This window comes from Trichosurus vulpecula, chromosome 5 (assembly GCF_011100635.1).
Source record: "Trichosurus vulpecula isolate mTriVul1 chromosome 5, mTriVul1.pri, whole genome shotgun sequence".
In the NCBI taxonomy this organism is placed as follows: domain Eukaryota; kingdom Metazoa; phylum Chordata; class Mammalia; order Diprotodontia; family Phalangeridae; genus Trichosurus; species Trichosurus vulpecula.
In genome coordinates, this window is record NC_050577.1 from 278,452,374 (window position 1) to 278,474,939 (window position 22,566).

General features: G+C 36.9%; 1 protein-coding gene across 1 annotated transcript in view; it reads left to right on the plus strand.

The window, feature by feature from the left end:
* The window catches only part of RPAP3 (RNA polymerase II associated protein 3), a 60,452-nt gene that overhangs the window by 26,259 nt on the left and 11,627 nt on the right, over window positions 1-22,566 (plus strand). The window contains exons 10-12 of the mRNA XM_036761024.1: window positions 4,452-4,573; window positions 21,436-21,506; window positions 21,618-21,719. Coding sequence (XP_036616919.1) covers window positions 4,452-4,573; window positions 21,436-21,506; window positions 21,618-21,719 — 295 coding nt within the window. The remainder of the gene's footprint in view (window positions 1-4,451; window positions 4,574-21,435; window positions 21,507-21,617; window positions 21,720-22,566) is intronic.

Sequence of the window (22,566 nt, forward strand, 5' to 3'; positions counted from 1 at the left end):
GCCGATGTTAATGCTGAGATATGCAGTTAGACCTGTGATCTCATCCATTTGGATATACCCTCTAATGATACAGCTTGCAACCTATCCATTCCTACTCGTCCTGTGTGACTCTTGTCCATGTCCATACTTTCTCCACTGAGGGGTTCAAACCAACATGCTACAAGCCTTTCTCCCTTCCTCCTGTCATTGTGAGCCAGTCAGTTATTCTGGCTGTCTACCTGTCATTTCATACGGTGTGCCTAGTCCATCTTCTCTTCCTGTCACATGTTTCCTTATGATAATCTTTTCCTTCTCTTCTTTGAAGTTCCTCATTGGTTCTGTTTTGGAGCCTTCTCACATCTACCGTGTGCCTCTCCATTGCCTTCTGTATGACACTCTCATGTTCGGTTCTTCAGAGATTTGTGTTCCATGTTTCAACACCCTGCAGTACACCCCTAGAATGTAGATATATTATAAAAATTGGCATTTGTTTCTGGAAGAAGCTTGGGATCGTTAAAGGAGCTTTGCAGTTTCCTGAAGGCAATCCAGACCCTTTTCCTTTTCTTCTTTAACTCTGGGCCCAACTTGTCCATCTATATTTATTCTCAGTCCCAGCCATATTATACTAATGGACATGCTCTGTGTATTTGTCCATGTCTATGTATGTCATAATCTAAGCAATAGATGTTCTTAATTCACTTGCTTTTTCCTATGTAGACAACTGGGCCAAACTCTTTTGAGTGGTTACAGATCTCTTCCAGGAGATGTGTTCTATATTATTTTGCCAGCACAGTGTCATATACAAACAGGAGCCCCTAGAAGTCCTAACCATCTTTAGGAAATCCACCTTCAACTCAAACACTGCACCGGACCTCCCGTTATCAGTGGTGAACACCTTTGGTAAACATATCTCCCTCTTTTATGCTTTGCCTCTGTTTATAAGCAGAAGGTAATTGAACAACAATTTGTGTTATCATATCTTTCAAGGAATCTCTTCTTAGAAGAGACAGTATAAGGCATCATTTTGCTCTACCAAATCAAATGATAAATATGGTGAAATCTTGTATTCTCTACATCTTTTAGTCCAAGAAATAGTAAAGGTGTGGTCCTGTATAGAGTATTGATTGGGAAGCTCTGTTTCCTGCCTACTAATATCCTCAGTGAGGATTTATTGATCTGAGATGAGTCTCATAAAGGGAAAGTAGATATAAATTTGATAATTTTTGATGGGTTTTTTGGCCCTTTTTTGTATGAGTGCCCAAGAATTTTTTCCATGTCTTTGGTATCTTTTCCTTCAGATACCTGCTGAGTCAAAAAGCCTTAAGTAGCATAGCAAAGACTCTCCAAATGAAATCATCATACACTTTGATACTTAGTAACATGAATACAAAAGTGGCAAAAGGTGAGAATGTTGAGATATATATCAGAAAGCGTGGCTCAGAAAAGAAGGGTTCTGAGTAGCCAGAGATGTATAACACACAGAAGTCTCATGTCTTTTTACTTGAACACCTTATTTGAGACAGATGTTGGATATAGCAAAGACCAAGTAGCATCACCAAAAATGAAACTGATTGTATTTTAACAGACAGGAAAAAAGCTGTCATTCCTGAATCTGCTGTCTCTGCTTAGTCAGACTACTAACTTGTCAGAGATAATAAATAATGAGAAAAAAGATAGGGCCTACAGTTGAAACCACTCAGCCTTTACCGTTTAAAAAATAATGATGAAAAATAGGTAATGGACAAGAGAGATTACATAAATACATATTTTAATAATTTTATATAGATGTTTAGCTGATAAAAATTAATTCCACAACAAGAGCTCAGAAAGTACTTTAGTCAAACACTTGCCTCAAAAAGAGTGTTAGCAACTGGCAAAACTGGTTCAGAATATACATTTGCTTCTAAAAATCTTAGGATAATGATAGATGACTATAAACATTATCTGAAGCAGAGAAGTAGTGGGGGATGAATCCAGTTCAAAGAAAGTTTGATAAATGCTTCTTAGCAAAGCCATCCTAAGGCCACTGAAGGACACTAAACAGAAGAAAAATGAAAAATAACCAATAAAAAATTTTATAGTAAACTTTACCACCAGGTATTTGGACTCTCTAACATCCCATCACCAGATGTGCTTATAGGGAAGGTAGAAAAGGCAGTAAAGAGAATAAAGAGGGGAAAAGCAATTGGATTTCAACCAAATACATAAAGAAGAGACTCTTGCTTTAGTTATTGTAAGCTGACAGTAATTTAGCATGTTAAGTTCATAGTGTACTTTTCTCATTTGTTCTTCTTAGTAAACCTGTGAGATAGTTAAAAGAGATGTTCTTATTTTACAAATGAGGAAAATGAGGCTGAGAAAGTTTGTAACCTGCCCACAGGCACACATCCACAGAATTCTGGAGGTGGAGTTTGAAACAAGGTTTCTCCTGACTTCAAGTTCAGCACACTTTGCACTATTGTTGTTGTTACTTCAAAGGATTGCAGCAAAACTCATCCACATTTTGGGAGAATGTCCAGATTCAAGTAAATCTCTGGGAACTTTGTCACAATTGTTGACCAAGCCTCAAAAACCAGTGTTTGGGCTGGTAGGAACAGCAGTGGTAGGGAAAGGGAATAGTACCCACTATGGCTTTTCCTTCCTTTCCTTGTTGGAAAGCTAGTTCTCTTTACACAAAACCTTCCTTTAATTTAGTATGATCTTGCAGATTTTAATACAAGGTTTTTGATAGGTAGAACTAGCACAGTATTGGAATTGTAACAGGTAGTTAATTTGGGCAGGTTGGGGGGGGGGTTGGAGTCTGTTGTCTAGATTATGACAGACAGGCAGTGTTTGTCAACAAACGTTTGGGCCTAGAATTAAATCAGAAGGGGATGAACTGTATTGACATCAGGAAATTGCATAGCTCCTTTTATCATCCCAGACATCCCTGAAACAAAGGTCCATCTTTTTAATGATTTTTGCCCTGTATTAAATGGCTATGAGTTGTATAACATTTTAGATGCTGAAGATTACACTCAGAAGTCAAAGTCGAGGTACATAGCAAATAAGGAACTACCAAAAAAGTTAAGGGTGTCATTAGAGAAATGTGTGATCTAAAAAAAATTGGGCTGTTCATGTGATAAGGGCAAAAAATAACCAACTAATGATAGATAGCTTAAGTGTTGCTGTCCTTCCAGTGTCTGGAGAAAGTCCCTCAGAATGATGGGTGGACCAGCTGTGGTTTCTGAGTGGAACTGGACAAAAGAGGGACAAGAAGGGCACATATGGATGGGGTCTGATCTGCATTTTTGGAAAGAACATCCAAATGTATAACATTAGAAATTGATATGAATGAGAAAAAAGTGCTCATAATTACTTTAAACTCAAAAGATCACTGAGTAAGGTTTAAGAGATTTCTGCTCCAAAGTTTGGGGGCATACATAGTAGTGCAAATCTCATGAGCACTTTTGGAATTAGTTGCCAGTTTGAACAGAAAACAGTATGGTAATCAGATGGCTAATGCTAGTCCATCCCCCCACCCGCAGACTTAGAGGAACTCAAGGGTGAGCTTCTATGGCTATTCCCTTTTCTGTGCTATGCTGTTTTATATATTTTTAAAATCGTTCCTCTCTGTTACAAATTTAAGTTATGGACTTTTACCTGTGCAAAATGGGCTCCTTTGTACTGCTAGAATACAAACAGCAGAAAGAAGATAGGAGAGTTTATATAAGGGAAATTTAACAGAAGGGAAAAAGAGAAGCCACCAGACCTTGTAAGGAGAGACTGGGAGCAAGAAACTGTTGCCTGGGTTTGTTGCTCATTGTGAGAAGTAGAGGTTGTGATCAGTTCAGGAAAAAAGAAAATCAAAGAGTAGAAAAAAATGTCAAATAAAGAAAGAGAGATGGTAACCTGAAAAAGGCTCTGATAGAATAACCATGTTTTCATTAGGTATTTGTTAAGCAACCATCATATGCCAGTACTGTGTTAGGTACTTGGGATATGATGTAAAAATGAAACAGTCCCTTCCCTAAAGAGCTTACATTAATGCAGTGGAAGGATTTCTCACATTTAAAAAGGGACCTTAGAGATGAGCTAAGGAAAAGGAGTTACAAGACCTAAGCTGTAGCTTTTACTAGGTGGACTAGCACAAGTCACTTAGCCCCTTTTTGTCTGGAGCTTCCTCATTTCTAAAATAAGGGACTGTACTGGATGATCTCTAAGGTCTTTTCCAGGCCTGGAGGAGGGAATACAACAGGCAACATCTTTCATTCTCATTTTCATTTGAAATTTTACTTACTTCCTCCCTTCTCCTAACTTCACTGTTAATGTCTCCCACTGACCTTAAAGTTTTGAGGGACATGAAAAGTAGCTCTTCTTCACAAGTGTAAATACTCTTGATTGATACTTCATTTTAAATTGCATTATTCATGTAATCTTTTAAGATTTTTTTTAAAAGCTGAATTTGGGAATTGTAAAACTGTGTTTATTAGATATGAAGAGGCCGAAAAAGACTGTACACAAGCTATACTGTTAGATGGTTCATATTTGAAGGCTTTTGCCAGAAGAGGTACTGCAAGAACAGCTCTGGGAAAATTAAATGAAGCCAAAGAAGGTAAGATTTTTATAGTATTTACTAGAATTTAGTCATTCTGATGAGACTTAAGGTTATAGGAGCAAGAATCTCTATAGCCTTCTCCACAGATCAGGAATAAAACCCTTATCATCATTATCTTCATTTATTTATTCAGTAGATATTGATAAGTGAGTGGCTTCTATGTATAAGGCATTATGGGGAATGCAAGAAAGAACAGAATAATGCCCTTGCAGTAAAGGGTTATTCAGATAGCTTTCTAGTAGGATCATAGGAATTAGAACTGGAGAGAATGTTAAAAATTAACCACTCTACAAACCTTATTTTGAAAATGAAGAAGTCAAGAAATATTAGTTGACTTGGTAAAAGTCACAGATTTAGTGAAAAATCAGGTCAAGGGGACCCAAGTCTTCCTAGTATAAGTGTGATGCTTTTTCCTCTACACCATAATGCCACTCGGAATAGCTTACTGTTTTTAACCATGATGAAGTTCTCAGTGTTCGGTACAAAGAATGAAACAATTCCTCCTTACAAAGAAGCTTATAGAAAGTACATATATGTGCAGCATAAGTTTGAAGTTAATAAATTCTAATATGTACAAAGTAGTAAAATACAATCCTGGTTTGAGAGGGAGGCCATTTGCAGCTGGGAGATCAGTGAAGGCTTTCTACAGGATATCCTCCAAGAAGAGAAGGACTCTGTGGCGTGGACATAGGGAAGGAGGGTACATTACAGGCATATGGGATGACCAATGCAAAGACAGAGATGGGAGATGGAGTATCCCAGGTGAAGAACAGGATGAAGGCCAGTTTGAGACTAGACCAAAAAATATAGAAGGGGGAGAAATGAAGTTTTAAGGACATAGAGTAGTTCAACTAGGATCAACAAAGTGTTCCTTAAATAAAGCCCCTTGAGGGCAAAGACTTTCATTTTTGTTCTTGTATCCCCAGTGTCTAGCACACAACAGACACTTAATAAGTGCTCATTGATTAAACAATTGATTAGAGACCATCAGTGATTATAAAAATATAATTCATGTAAATTATTTATATAAAATGTTACTCAAAGTTTTTCTCATCTTCTCTATCTTGTATTAGTCTTCAGTTAGTGCATAGGAACTTTAGTCCTGCCTTTATTATAATGATCACCAATAACCAATTTGGCTTTGAATAAATCGATTCTATTGAATTTGCTATTTGTAAAGCACCTTGATCTTATTACAATGTCAGATTAGGTTTCTTAGTGCTAATCTACTGATTTGCAGTTTTCTGTTTAAAAAATATGTGGATTCTCCTTTTATCTCTGTGAAATATAAAACCATGATGTTAATATATAGAGCTCCAAAATTTCACCTATAACATAAAAGAGAGATGCGGACAAATTATTCGGAAAAGAAGAATATGACATTAAAATAACTTCTTGGCTAGCATTGTGAGGAAAGTACTCTGAGAAATTAGAAATATGAGCTATAATTGTTGCTTGTAAAGGTTCTGCTTTCAGATACAGTACTTATGATAGTACTTTTTCCTTAATAACTCTTTACTGTTTGGTCAAGATATACTTAGAGCCAGGAGAAGAAAGTATGAATTTATGGTTGAAAATAAGTTGTTTTCTCCTCAGACCATTACTCCCTTTATCGATATAGATTGATATCTCTTTGTAAATTAGAGTCTGAGAAGGTTACCTGGAGCTACTGAAAGGTTGTGACTTACGGTCGCATAGCTTGTATTTGTCAGGGAAAAGTCTTGAAACCAGGTCTTCCTGTCCCCTATGCCACCTCCCTATCCATTGTGCCACAGTTATTATAGCCAGGCCTATGTTTTGGGAGATAAATGAATTTAATTCAATACAGTGAGCATTCATTAAGTCCTTTCTGTGATAATAGGCAGCATTTAGACTCTGGAGATACAAATACAGAAATGAAATTGTCCTTGTCCTTGAGGAACTTAAATTATGCTGAGATAAATACCATGTACACAGTAAGTAAATACATGCAAAATAATTCCCGTGGGGTTGGGGGTACTTACAACTGTGGGAATCCATGTAGGCTTCCTGGAGGAGGTAAAGGGTGAAAAGGTCACCATCTTTTTTTGTGCTGTTTTCTAAAATCAGAATGTTTAAGAACTGAAAGAAATCTTTGAGATTATCTTTTCTGACTACCGTAACTTAGAGATGAAGAAAAACAGAAGCACTTAGTTGTTCGTTAATGGCAAAGCTCGGATTGAGCCTTTGCTACCATGCCATTGCTATCTTTTATTGAACTATTTGAGAATCTTACTAATTGACAAATAAAATATTCTGGTTAACCAGATTTTCCATCTAACTAAAGAGTGAACTGTTTATGTATTGAAAATAGCTATAGGCAAGATGTTAGGTAAAGGTTGATGATACAGAAACCTTCGAGGCTTCTGTTAACTTGTTCTTGAGCTTCATTAGCTTTAGGGATCTGGAAGCTTAATGCTGGACTCATCCAGGGACAGATAGGCCCTAGGAAAACTGGCTCACATCATTCAAACTCCTGGGATTGATTTATTCAAGAAAATCATTTTACAGTGAGAAATAGAACTGCTAAATTTTCACATAGGTCAGTAAATGTATCCTTTCCAAATAGGAAAATCTGCTTGGAAAGTAGAGCTGTCTTGGTGAATATTTGAAAGCAGAACGAAAAGGGTTTTCAGTTCTGTTCAATAAATATTAAGTGCTTACTATCTGAGAAACACTTTCTCTTAAATATTTATTAGCCTTGTGATTAGGGGCAAGTCACCTAACGTATAAGCTTCAGTTTCTTCATCTGTTAAAATGTGGCTAATACCTGTAGTATTTAGTTTGAAGGAGTTATGCGGATTAAGCCTGTATGTGAAGTGCTTTGCAAAGCTTAACAGAGTATGAACATCAGTTACTGTTGTCTTTTCTGATGAAGTTTAGATAGAAACATGTGGAGGGAAAGTAATGTCCTACAGACTGTTAAACAGCTGGATAAGATGAGTCCCTCTTGTAATGGAGTAAGACTGTTGGGATATAAGTGCATCTTTAAACTCACTGCAAGCATTTTTGGGATAACTCCACTGGCAGGAAGAATGGGGATGATATATGTTACCTCTTCCTGTTTCATCACGATTTTTATTTCTTTTGCTAGATCTCAGTATTTGAAAGCTTTTCAGATGGTGACATGTATTGAAAATATTGTTTTTAATATTTTCTGTAATTACTAGGCCAGTTGTTAAATTCCCAAGAATATTTTGAAGTTTGTATTTGCAGTATGGGAATTTCCCCTCACTTAAATTGTTAATAATAACAATAATAGTAATCTTGCTCTTAAAATTATTGATGAAGTTAAAATAGAAACAGACCTAGGACAAGTTACTATTCTGATATTATTATTTACATTACTATCTCATTTTTCTCTTTTTTTTTTAAACATAGTTCAGAAAGAAAACAACCCTGAGACAAATTACTAACCTGTCATTTCTTCATAGTCAATGTTCTACAGACTATTGCACAGATGGACAAAAAAACTGCTTTTTATAGTTGAATAAAAGTATTGGGATATAAATATATCCTTTGTAGGCTCACTGAAAGTATCTTTGGTATAACTCTTAGTAGCAGACAGGACAATGGAGATAATACTCACCCCATCCTGTTCATATGTGACTTTGATCCTTACGAGGTCACTGTACTTTGAAACCTTTTTATTCCACGTACCTTGGATAGTACAAGTATTTGGTATAGTGACAACTATTAAAACAGATTCTTAAGTTTTTATGGGTCAGTGTTATAGTCAGACATTTGCTGTCTGGTTCCAGTTTTAAGCTCTGTACCTATATACATACAGTGTGGGGATTTGTTGCCTATCGGTCCATGAAAAATAGTGAACTTAGGATATTTAATTTTTCCTTTTTTAGATTTTAGTAATTTATTAATTTCATCTCTTAGTTCATTTATTTTAAGTTTAAGGATAAAATTATTTTTTATTATTTCCCTACAGTGATACATTAATGTTTGACTTGGAGCTAATGGTATTGTTGACAAAAAGTAGTGTTAAGCCCTTGGTGAGATCTGTTTACAGTTTTGTCCACCCTCTTCAGCCTGAGGGAGGAATGCCACGGAGAGGGAATGCTGAGGAGGTTTCACTTTTAGTTTCATTTTTTTAGAGTACGTGTAATTGTGTTTTGTTTGCTTTAGTGCACTAAAGCCTTTCCAACATTCATATTTCTGATTTCTTCTGAGGTATCTTGCCTTCTTACACCAGAGCACCACTTTTGTTCTCACTATCAAGCTGATCCATAGTAAGAGTTTTGAGTAGTGCCAGCCTGTAATCATATGTACTTCCATCCATTTCATTATGCTGGCTGGCAGTTAATCTTTGGTATCACCAATCAGAGCCCAGTTACCCACTGTTCCAGGGTTCCCACCAGGCCTTTACTACTGCTGTAGTGATTTAGGGGCATTCAGAGTTCTCTCTGTATATCACCGTGGCTGCTATTCCTCCACTCTGCTGTCATACTCTATCCCCAACATGGGTACTAGATTGTGTTTCAATGAAATTGTTGCTGTCATTGGCCCTGTGTGTGGAAGTTAAATGAGGCATACCCACTGCCCTCAATAAATTTATAAACTTATTAGAGCAGTAACTTTTTTTTAATTTATTTTTAATTTATTTAATATATTTAGTTTTCAGCATTGATATTCACAAAAGTTTGAATTACAAATTTTTTCCCCGTTTCTACCCTCTCCCCACTCCAAGATGGCATATATTCCGATTGCCCTGTTCCTCAGTCAGCCCTCACATGTGTCACCCCACTCCCCTCCCATCCCCCTTTCCCTTCTTCTCTTGTAGGGCAAGATAAATTTCTATGCCCCATTGCCTGTGTATCTTATTTCCTAGTTGCATGAAAAAACTTTTTTTTGTTGTTGTTTTTGAACATCTGTTTTTAAAACTTTGAGTTCCAAATTCTCTCCCCTCTTCCCTCCCCACCCACCCTCCCTAAGAAGGCAAGCAATTCAACATAGGCCACACGCGTATCATTATGTAAAACCCTTACACATTACTCATGTTGTGAAAGATTAACTGTTTTGGTCCTTCCTAACCTATCCCCCTTTATTGAATTTTCTCCCTTGACCCTGTTCCTTTTCGAAAATGTTTGTTTTTTATTACCTCCTCCCCCTGTCTGCCCTGCCTTCTATCATCCCCCCTTTTTTATCTTCTTCCTCCTCCTTTCCTGTGGTGTAAGATACCCAATTGAGTGTGTGTATGGTATTCCCTCCTTAAGTCAGATCTGATGAGAGCAAGATTTACTCATTCCCCCTCACCTGCCCCCTCTTCCCTTCCTACAGAACCACTTTTTCTTGCCACTTTTATGTGAGATAATTTACCCCATTCTATCTCTCCCTTTCTCCCTCTCTCAATATATTCCTCTCTTATTGATTTTATTTTTTTAGATATCATCCCTTCATGTTCAACTCACCCTGTGTCCTTTGTGTGTGTGTGTGTGTGTGTGTATACATATATATATATATACCTACATATATACAGACATAGACACACACATATGTATATATATGTATATACATATATATATGCATATTCCTTTCAGCTACTATGATATTGAGGTCCCATGAATCATACACATCATCTTTCTATGTAGGAATGTAAACAAAACAGTTCAACTTTAGTAAATCCCTTATGATTTCTCTTTCTTGTTTACCTTTTCATGCTTCTCTCGATTCTTGTGTTTGAAAGTCAAATTTTCTATTCAGCTCTGGTCTTTTCACTGAGAGAGCTTGAAAGTCCTCCATTTTATTGAAAGTCCTTATTTTGCCATGGAGCATGATACTCAGTTTTGCTGGGTAGGTGATTCTTGGTTTTAATCCTAGCTCCATTGACCTCCAGAATATCATATTCCAAGCCCTTCGGTCCCTTAATGTAGAAGCTGCCAGATCCTGTGTTATCCTGATTGTTTTTCCACTATATTCAAATTGTTTCTTTCTGGCTGCTTGCAGTATTTTCTCCTTGACCTGGGAGCTCTGGAATTTGGCGACATGTTCCTAGGAGTTTTCTTTTTGGGATCTATTTGAGGAGGCGATCTGTGGATTCTTTCAATTTCTGTTTTACCCTCTGGCTCTAGAATATCAGGGCAATTCTCCTTGATAATTCCTTGAAAGATGGTATCTAGGCTCTTTTTTTTTTTTTGATCATGGCTTTCAGGTAGTCCAATAATTTTCGAATTATCTCTCCTGGATCTATTTTCCAGGTCAGTGGTTTTTCCAGTGAGATATTTGACATTGTCTTCCATTTTTTCATTCCTTTGGTTCTGTTTTATAATATCTTGATTTCTCATCAAGTCACTAGCTTCCACTTGCTCCAGTCTAATTTTTAAGGTAGTATTTTCTTCAGTGGTCTTTTGGACCTCCTTTTCCATTTGGCTAATTCTGCCTTTCAAGGCACTCTCCTCATTGGCTTTTTGGAGCTCTTTTAACGTTTGAGTTAGTCTATTTTTTAAAGTGTTGTTTTCTTCAATATTTTTTTCAGTATTTTTTTGGGTCTCCTTTAGCAAGTCATTGACTTGTTTTTCGTGGTTTTCTTGCATCATTCTCATTTCTCATCCCAGTTTTTCCTCTACTTCTCGAACTTGCTTTTCCAACTCCTTTTTGAGCTCTTTCATGGCCTGAGACCAGTTCATGTTTTTCTTGGAGGCTTTTGGTGTAGGCTCTTGGACTTTGTTGACTTCTTCAGGCCGTATTTTTTGGTCTTCTTTGTCACCAAAGAAGTTTTCCAAAGTCTGAGACTGAATCTGGGTGTGTTTTCGCAGCCTGGCCATGTTCCCAGCCAACTTACTTGACCCTTGAGTTTTTCGTCGGGGTATGACTGCTTGTAGAGCAAAGAGTACTTTGTTCCAAGCTTGAGGGGATGCGCCATTGATTTCAGAGCTATTTCTATATAGCCAGCTCTGCCACCCCAGCACTCCTCCTTCCTCAAGAACCACCAACCCGGACCTGACGCAAATCTTCAGCGGGCTCTTCACTCCTGCTCTGATCCGCCACTTAATTCCTCCCACCACGTGGGCCTGGGGCCGGAAGTAACTGCAGCTGTAGTTCTGTAGCTGCACCTCCCCCGCTGTGTGGCTGAACCGCGAACTCTGTCCCCCTGCAGCTTTTCCCCCTAACCTTCTCTGTTGTCTTTGGTGTTTGTGGGTTGAGAAGTCTGGTAACTGCCACAGCTCACTGATTCAGGGTGCTAGGGCCTGTCCTGCCTGGCTCCTGGTCTGGTTGGTCCTGCTGCCTCCCACGCTGAGCTCTGCTCCCCTCTACTCCATGCATGATAGACCTCATCTAGCGACCATCCAGGCTGTTCTGGGCTGGATCCCTGCTTCCCTCTATTATTTTGTGGGTTCTGCTAAGCAGTAACTCTTAATACGTGGTACACTGTGATGATTAGTGTAAGGCAATGCTACAGTATGGTAGAAACAAAAAGAAAAAGGAGATTAATTTCAGCTGGAAGATGGAATGACGGCATCATGAAGGAGGTAGCATTTAAACTGAGTTTTAAAGGATAGGTAGAATTTTGAAAGGGGAGGAATAAAATTCCAAATGCTTGGGAAATTTGAATAGAGACTGCCAGGAAGAATTCAGTGAAAAAGAAGCACCGAGTTCTGGAGTTACACTCAAAGATGTAGCAGTCTCACTGAGGATTTGATCACAAAAATCAGTACCAGCCATGGGTGGGATCCCATGACGGGGTATGAAATGTAGAACCGTGGGCAACAAATAGATGAGGCAAGAGGAGCCAGAAGTCTTAAGCATCCAGCTTAGAGTAAGTTCTTTGAGGAGAGCTTTAGACTGACAATGGGAGATCCCCATGCCTGAGTAACATTTTGACCTCAGGTAATGGGGGTAAGAAAGGGCAAAGGCATACTAGTTATCTCTAAGGTCTTCTGTGGCTCTAAAATTGTTTGTTTTTATGATGTTTAAAATCCTAATCGTAATGATGCAGTAAGATACAAATTTCCATGTTTTACTGATGAGGAAACTGAGCCATATAGGTTGACATTTATCCAGGGTCATAAAGCTTTTAAGTGATGGTGCTGGGGCTTGAAGTAAAGTTTCCCATTTGTCATTTCATTGAGAGGCGGTTGGTACAAAGGGAACATTAGCAATAATTAGTTGAGTTTAATCAGAGAAAACTGAAAAACTGTCCTAGGTTTTTCTGAATGGATGGGAAAGTATAGATGTGTATACTTCTCCTTGTGCCATTGAATGGATAGCAATGTTATGAAAAATCCCCAGGCTATGTATTTTCTAAATAAACCTTGATAAAAGCTAGAATAAAGATCTGATGAATTTCATAATCATTTAAAAAAATTATTACTCTTGAATTTATGTCGTCTCCTTTTTCTAATTTATCTCTTGTATTCTTCTCCTACAGTAAAGGCTGGGGCAAAGAAAAGGTGGCAGGGGGGCGGGGAGGGGAACCCTTCTATAAAACTACTGCATTAATGCAGTTTGACATTATATTTAATGTTCTGTACTTGATAGTCTCCCGCTTCAGCCCTCTCTGGATCTAGCTTGAATGAATGAGTAAATGAATGAATGAATGGAAGAACATTAAAGCATTTAATTTTGTGCATGATGTTGTGGCTACAAATAAAAAAGCAAAAATAGTTTATGCTTACCTCTCAAGGAGCTATGTATTCTACATAGGGAGACAATTCACATAGGAGAGTTGAAAGCCTTTAAGGTTCTGAAAGTTAACTGGAATGGTGAATGGAGTACATTGACACACCCCCATCTAGGCACAGTAGCACATTTGACTAATTTTAATCATCATTTTGGGGAGGGGAGAGGAAGGCAAATAAATAGGAGTTCTCACTTTTTACGGTGCCCAAGAGCTAATCAAAACTATGAAAATTTAACCTCTAGGGAGCTAATGGTTTCACTTCATTAAATCTATAGATGAAGTTATAGATTGATTTTAAAATTTTGTCAAGAACTTAAAAAAATGCAATTTAGCAAAACTAAGCAACATATCAGTGACTCTGAAAGTATATGCCCTATTCTATACCCAAACTCCCTCAACTTGGTGAAAAATGGAGGGAAATGTATGACTTCAAGTTTTCTTCAGAGCCAACTGTCAAGTTTCATTTCCTTTGTTGTTTTTTAAATTGTCATGGTTCTTCCCATTTAAATTTGTTGAAAAAACGGGCTTCACTCTGGATTTTAGCTAATACTTCAGATGTATTATTTTACAAAAAATTTCTTTGGAGAAAGATGCTGGTCAGTAGTTGACTTTGTTAGAGAACAGGTGCTGCTGACTCAAGCAATTTCCAATTTAAATTTTATTTTAATCTGGGAGCCAAATATGGAGAAATTCACCAGTAATGAAAAAGTCAAAAGGTTTCAGTTGCAGTTTTGGGTATTGGGTATCCCCTTAGAAAATCTGGAGATTCTAACTTCTCCAAAAATTAAGGATACTTCCAAATTCTAATGTTGTCAGTGTATCAAAGGAGACCAGGGACACTTTTGTAATATTAATTATTAACTTTTGAAGTTTTTACAAATTGTAGTACCATTATGCATAGTTTTACTTTATTCTTTATCAGTTTATGTTTTTCCAAGCTTCTCTGAATTTTTGATACTATTTTGGTACAGTAATACATTGTTATATACTATAGTTTATTTAGATGAACATCTACTTAATTTCCAGTTTTTTGCTACCATAAAAAGTGCCGCTATTGATATTTCCATGTATGGTATGTGGATTGTTCTTTCTGCATTTGACACCTAGGGATCAAAGTAGTGGGGGGGTGGTCTCTAATAAGAATCTCAGGGTCTTTGAGTGTGGACATTTTAGTCTACACTTTCTTACAATTCCAAGTATCTTTCCATAATTATTAGACCAATTCACCGCTTTATCAACAGACATTAAACTTCTCCAACATTGACTATTCCCATATTCTGTCATTTTTGCCAATTTGCTCCAGGTCAGGGTTGTTTTGTATTTCATTTCTCTCGTGATTAGTGATTTGGAGTAGTCTTTCATATGATTGTTAATAGTTTGCAAGTCTTTTGAGAAATGTTTGTTCATATCCTTTGACCACTTATTCATTGGAAAGTAGTGAGTGGCTCTTAATCTGAGGTATTTGTGTTAATTATATAGTTTGGATATCAGATGCTTATTGGACAAACTTTTATCAGAGCTGTATCAAACAGCAAAGATTGTTTTCCCGATCAACAACTTCCATTCTTACCTAAGTAGTGTTGGAATTTTTGCAAGCAGAAGCTTTTCAATTTCATATAATTAACATTAGAATCGATTTCATCTTTTACAATCTTTGTGTTATGGGGGCCATAAATGTTCAAGGTGCTTATTTTGGGTTCCCTTTTTAATTTTTTTAATTTATCTTTGTTAATTCTCCAACAACTGTTGACCAACTGTTGCCAACTGACAGACAAGCATAGGAGCCAGGGGAAGTGGCAGCCCTTCCTCTCTCCCACATTGGTCTCACTTCCAAACCAATCATCATTTGGAGAGGCTTTGGTAGAGGAGACAGCCATCCCAATTCAACAAGTATTTATTAGGTGTTTACTATGTGCTGGGTACTGTGCTAAGTGCTAAGCAACTTGTGTAGAGGTGCAGTCTGGCACCTGCTTCTGAAGGTGCTAAAGCCACATGAGTTAAAGACCCAGAAAAGAAAGTTCTTGTCACCAAAGTCTTTGTTACTGTCAAGTAGTTCAACATCAGAAATTGATAAGATTGTTAAGTGCTTTGCACATGGTAATGTAATAATTATATTATGGCATGCTTTTTCATTGATTTTCTTGCTGGGTTGCTGAGTTTTCTGAATTTAGAAGCATTTTATTTTGTATTATTTTATTTGGTCAGAGAAGAGCTACCTTTTACCCCACCATCTTCCTGGTATTCTTTTGTATGTCTACATTATAGACATATTTAAAGAGGCATATTGGTAAGTATAGTTAGTAGCCACTGATAGAGTGGAAATAATCTGTGGTATCCTAGAAAGACTGAACTTAATATGTTTTCTTTAGATTAAATAACATTCTTGTTGCTTGCTGTAGGTTACTATTAAATTTCTTATCTGGAATGTCATTCTTTAAAAAAAGTAAAAGAAACATTTTGTTGATGCCTTTTAAATATTATAGTTGTCTGGATATATCTTCCTCTCTTCTCTCCAAACCTTTTGAAACTTCTCATCTTGTATTAAAGAAAAACAGTTAAGCAAAAAACCAACTAATCTAGCAACCTGATCTGACAGTAAAAATAACATTCTTTTTTTTCCCACAGCCTTCTTATATCTTCAAGGAAAGGTGGGAAATGCATTTTTAGTCGCATGTATCAATGATACAGTGTCCTCGCTCTTGTTGTCTCTCCATAAATACACCCACACACACACACACACACACACACACATGCACGTACGTGCATGTGTGTGTGTGTGTGTGTGTGTGTGTGTGTGTATGTATGTGTGTAATTGAGAGAATTCTTTTTCAGGTTTACATTGAACTAAAAAGTGACTGAGATCCCTCCCAACTTGAAATTCTGTGGATTAACTGACTCGGTACATTTAGACCACAAAGTAGGCAGTCAGGAAATGCCCAGTAGAATTTGATGCCTTTTAAAAGTGAGGAATCCCAGGAAAATGAAAGCAAGAGTCTAGCTTTCTTGGGCTTGTCTGGTTTTTACTATAATTTTATGTATTAACTTATCACCTTGGCCTATCTCAAAAGCCAGACTATATAACTTGGTCCACTGAGGGTCAAGTTTGTTGTTTGTTTTTTATCAGTTAAAGCAAGCTCATTTGGAAACAATGTTTTGACTACTCCTCTAATTATAGCAAAGGGGGATTTGAAATATTTAATCATTCAAAGTATGGTGTAGTCTGAACTATTCATGAAAGGAAGATGGTAAGAAATATTCAGCTTTCATTTGAGAATACACTGAGTACAAGAGGAATGCTTTGTTTGAACTTACCTACCTCTCAAAATTTTTAACCACTTTTATGGAGGTTGTTTGCCACAGAGTACAGATGAAAGAGAGAGATTCCATATAGATAGTGGGATCTTCTAAATATTCCTTTGAGAATGGCATAGAGCTCCTTGTATTAAAGCCAGAATGCTTCAGGGCCTCTTTTCTTTTAATCCACAATCACTCAGAAGAACACAACCTAATAATCACAGGAAAAACCAGATGGGTAAAGAATGCCTACTCTCCTGGGAGACAGACAGTCCATTTATTAAGACCCTTCTATATGGGGGGTTGGGGAACAGAGCCAAGATGGCATCTGGTAAGCAGGGTCTTGCATGAGCTCCCTGCCAAGTCCCTCCAAAAACCTATAAAAAATGTCTCTGAGCAAATTCTAGAACTGCAGAACCCACAAAATAGCAGAGGGAAGCAGGGCTGCAGCCGAGGACAGCCTGGATGGTCGCTGGGTGAGGTCTATCGAGTACAGAGCGATAATTTAAAAATTATTGGACTACCTGAAAGCCATGAACAAATAAAGAGCCTAGCTATCATCTTTTAAGAAATTATCAAGGAAAACTGCCCTCATGTAAAATAGAAATTGAAAGAATCCATAGATCGCCTCCTCAAAAAGATCCCCAAAAGAAAAGTCCAAGGAATATTGTGGCCAGATTCCAGAGCTCCCAGATCAAGGAGAAAATACTGCAAGCAGCGACAAAGAAACAGTTTGAGTATTGTGGAAACACAATCAGAATAACACAAGAGGATTGAAGGGATCGGGATACAATATTCCAGAGGTCAATGGAACTAGGATTAAAACCAAGAATCACCTACCCAGCAAAACTGAGTATCATGCTCCAAGGCAAAATATAGACTTTCAATAAAATAGAGGACTTTCAAGTTTTCTCAGTGAAAAGACCAGAGCTGAATAGAAAATTTGACTTTCAAACACAAGAATCAAGAGAATCATGAAAAGGTAAAGAAGAAAGAGAAATCACAAGGGTCTTTCTAAAGTTGAACTGTTTTGTTTACATTCCAACATGGAAAGATGATGTGTATGATTCATGATACCTCAGTATTAGGGTAGCTGAAGGGAATATGCATATATATATACATATATGTATGTATGTATGTATGCGTATATATATATGTATATATATGCGTGTGTGTATGTATGTGTGTGTATATATATATTGTATAATGTATATAGACAGATGGCACAGGATGACTTGAATGTGAAGGGATGATATCTAAAAAATAAAATCAAATTAAGGGATGAGAGAGGAATATATTAAGAGAGGGAGAAAGGGAGAGATAGAAAAGGCAGGTCTGTAGGAAGGGAAGAGGGGGCAGGTGAGGGGGATTGAGTGAATCTTGCTCTCATCGGAATTGACCTGAGGAGGGAATACCATACACACACTCAATTGGGTATCTTACCCCACAGGAAAGAAGGAGGAAGAAGATAAAAAAGGGGGGATGATAGAAGGGAGGGCAGATAGGGGGAGTAGGTAATCAAAAACAAATACTTTCGAAAAGGGACAGGGTCAAGGGAGAAAATTCAATAAAGGGGGATAGGTTAGGAAGGAGTAAAATATAGTTAGTCTTTCACAACATGAGTATTGTGGAAGGGTTTTGCATAATTATACACGTGTGGCCTATGTTGAATTGCTTGCCTTCTTAGGGAGGGTGGGTGGGAAGGGAAGAGGAGAGAGAATTTGGAACTCAAAGTTTTAAAAACAGATGTTCAAAAACAACAAAAAAAGTTTTTGCGTGCAGCTAAGAAATAAGATACACAGGCAGTGGGGTGTAGGAATTTATCTTGCCTTACAAGAAAGGAAGGGAAAAGGGGATGGGAGAGGAGGGGGGTGACAGAAGGGAGGGCTGACTGGGGAACAGGGCAACCAGAATATAAGCCATCTTGGAGTGGGTGGGAGGGTAGAAATGGGGAGAAAATTTGTAATTCAAACTCTTGTGAAAATGAATGCTGAAAACTAAATATATTAAATAAATTTTATAAAAGACCCTACTATATGCCAGGAACTGTCCAGATTGTGATATAGTTACATGGATGTCTTTTAGTGAAGTAGTTCATATCAGTTTCATTTCTGATATAGCCCTTGCTATATCAGAATAAGCCCAATAAGCCATTCTTAGTAACAAAGATTTTAAAAGAAAACAAGCAGTTGAGCAAAACCAACCAATGCTTCAGCTGTTTGACAATATTTTTAGCATAATTTTGAATTGGAAAAAAAAATCCTGTTTTTAAAATTGATCAGTTACTAGCTTTAGTAAGTAATTTTTTTAAAGATAATTTTCTATTGAAAGTTACACCAAACAGCAATTAGATATTAGGTTGTAAGTCAGTAAACATAACAGCTTTGCATTTTTTCAGTAGGAATCATGTTTCCTTGTGTGTGGATATTCATCACACAGTGCAAAAAAATAAGCAAATGTGAATCTGATTTCAGTTCAGAAGAAAGTTTTCAACATAAGTTCATTATTTTTATGTGGTTCTCCTTAATCGATGGTACCAATACCTTAGATTCCCTTCATGTTTGGATTTTTTTAGTTGTTTTTGTGCAATATAAGGTCTATTTGGCCGATACAAAAAGGGGAATAAGGTATAAATATGGAAAGTTAGTTTGGAACCAAGTTGTAAAGGATTTTAAATGACCAAAAGAGGAGTTTAAATTTGATCCTAGATTCAATGGGTAGTCACTAAAGATTATTAAGGAGACTGATATTGGCCTATTTAGGAAAGTCATTTAAGTGGAGGTTGGATTTGACATGAGGCAGGGAGACTAATGCTAGGAGACAGCTGGGAAGTGCTGTGGAAGGGGTAAGGGTGTTTTTCAGGTGGGAAAATTTCCCCAAAAAACTATGCCCAAAGAGCTATAAAACTGTGCATACCCTTTGATCCAGCAGTACCCCTACAAGGTCTGAATCCAAAAGAGATCATGAAAAGGAAAAGGATCCATGTGTACAAAAATATTCATAGCAGTTCTTTTTGTGGTGGCAAAGAATTGGAAATTGAGCAGATGCCTATCAGTGACTAAACAAGTTGTGGTATATAAGTGTAATGGAATATTATTGTGCTGTGAGAAATGAGGAACAGGCAGATTTCAGAAAAATCTGGAAAGACTTACATGAACTGATACATAGTAAAGTGAACAGAACCAGGAAAACATTGTACACGGTGATAGCATCATTGTCCAATGACCAACTTTGGTAGACTTAGCTGTTCCCGGCAATATGATGATTTAAGACAATTCCAGAAGACTGGTGATGGAAAATGCTGTCTGTGTCCAGGGAAAGAGCTATGGAGTCTGACTGCAGATTGAAACATACTATTTTCTTTTTGCTTTTTTTTTTCTTTCTTGTGGTTTTTCCCTTTTGTTCTGATTCTTCTTTCACAGCATAACTAATATGGAAGTACATTTAATATTATGATTGTACATGTATAGCCTATATCAGATTGCTTGCTGTCTTGGCAGGGAAGAGAGGGAAGGAGGGAGGAAATAATTTGGAACTCAAAATCTTACAAGAGTGAATGTTGAAAAAATAAATAAATGGAAAAGAAGAAAACTTCAGTGGGAGCTAGAAAAAAAAATTTTCCCAGTAGCACTTATAAAGCTAAGTTATAAGCTTGAATAGACTTGAGGAGCAGAATGAGGGAATGTTGAGTGATAATGAGGTAAATATGATTGGAGACAAACCTCACAATTGACTTTGAAAGGAATGTGACCCGTTTTTCTCCCTGAATAGTTGATCCAGGTGGGGAGGGAAGTTGGCTTTTCCATGAAGTCTTCCCTCATCAACCTCAGCTAGTAGTGATTTCTCTCTCCCTTTAGGCCCTCGTTGTTCATTGTGGGTGCCTTTCAATTGAACTTATTTCATTCCCCCTTGTATTATGGGTGTTGATGTATACATCTTAACCTCCTAGACTAGAATATATGTTTTTTGAAGGCAAGGTCATGACTTAACTCATATTTGTATCCCTCATAGGACCTTGCAAATAGCAGCTGCTCAGTTGCTACAGTTTTAAATTTTATTTTTCTATTTTTAAAATAAATACATAAAGAAATAGGATTTTTCTTTTTTTTCCCCCTTCCTCAACACTACAGTTTGTCATAGTGAATAGAGAGCTGGCCTTGGAGTCAGGGAGACAGTTCAATTCCTTCCTCTGGCATATACTGTCTGACACTGAGAAAGTCACGTTATCCTCTCAGCACCCCCAGGCAACTCTAGTTGTTGCCAGCATTAATAGAAGAAAGGTCTTCACTGGTTCCTTCATCTGTGAAATCATGGGTCTGAACCAAAATTTTAAAATCTATCTGTAGCCAAGCAGTACTGCCAGTTGTTCCTGAATTCAACATTTCATCTGCCTCTTCTTCATTTGCACAAGCTGTCCCCAAAGGTAGGATGTGCTTCCTCACCTTTGTTTCTTAAAATCCTTTAACTTGGGGGCCATCTATTTATTATTTGTTAATATTCTCTCCCTCATTGAATTACCTTTTTCAGTTTATCTGTGTACATATTATATCTCCTCAGCAGAATATAAACTCGTGTGCAGGTACTTTTATAATGTTTTCTTTATATCCCCAGCACCCAGCATAGTGCTTTATACCTTGTACGTTTTGTATGAATGTGTATTGATCTGAGTTGAATTATTGATGTATTCAGGGGAAGAAATTAAGACTGACTTATCCTATTCATATAGGAAATACAGAAAAATAGAATCTACTCTAGATCTTTACTGCTAAATGCTGTTCTCCCCTGGATGACTTGCTCTATTTACTAACACATTTAAGTATGACCTTGGTAGGAAGACATGGGATTAGAATCTGAACATATAATCTCCTGAACTCTATAAATACTTTGACTATTGTATTTTTTTCCTTTTTTTCAGACTTCACAATGGTTTTAAATCTTGAACCAGGAAATAAGCAAGCAATAAGTGAACTTTCCAGTATTAAAAAAGTAGGTATTCTTGTCATAGCAACATTTTAAAATTCTTAAATATGAAAATACTGAATTTATTCCATATTTCACTTGAGAATATCAGATAACCATCTCACATTCATTTTTAAGGAACTGATTGAAAAAGGACTATGGGCTGATGTGTTTGATAAATCAACTGAAAGGCAAAACTTGGTAAAATCTATTGATAAACCACTTCATCTTAGATCAAATGTAAGTATAACTATTTCTAGGAGTTTGCATTTCTGTTTTAATATTAGTGTTATCTCAAAAAATGCTGGAAATTTACTTGAATTTATAAAATTGAGAAATCTAATACACATGTTTGAAAGGCAAATATGGAAAGTTCTACTTTGAGCAGTTGTGGCATTATACCTACTAGTCTTATTGAGATAAGAATAAGAAAATAACACAGCTATTTAAATTCCCAAAATAAAAGAATGTTTTAGAATATTTTGCACTGCAAACTTAAATTTCATTATCTTTTTTCTGATGTTAACCTGAAAGTTTGATTAAAAGAGGCAAACAAGCTAGATGATAGAAAAATCCATATTGTTTATTCCCTTAAAGCTAGCTAAGCTAGCTTACTTGTATGTATAAGGAGCCAGAGCATAAGTTCTGACTGCCTGAACAAAGAAATTAGAAAACTTATGTACATTTTTCCTAGTCCCAACTCAGCATGCCTGTATTACATCACTTTTATGACCGCCATGCATGTTTAACCATGATACAAGGCAAGGATTTTCTGGAATGGGTTGTAAATACAATAAGTCAAGATAGTTGACAAAGTGTCAGTTGGAATTACAACCCAGGATCTCTGTGTTTAATTTACCATTAACATTCCATAACATAGTATATGCCCATAAAATATTAAGATAAGAAAAAGTCACATAATTCAAGACAATTTCTCGGGGCTAAAGGTCTCATCCTTAATGACCATGGACAGAGGAAAGAATGCTCCATCTGGGCTTATTGACATGAGATAGAGGCATTTTCTGAGTCACTCAGAACAAAGAGACTGTTAGGATCAGGCATTTCTTCTGGTTAATCAGTTCAGACT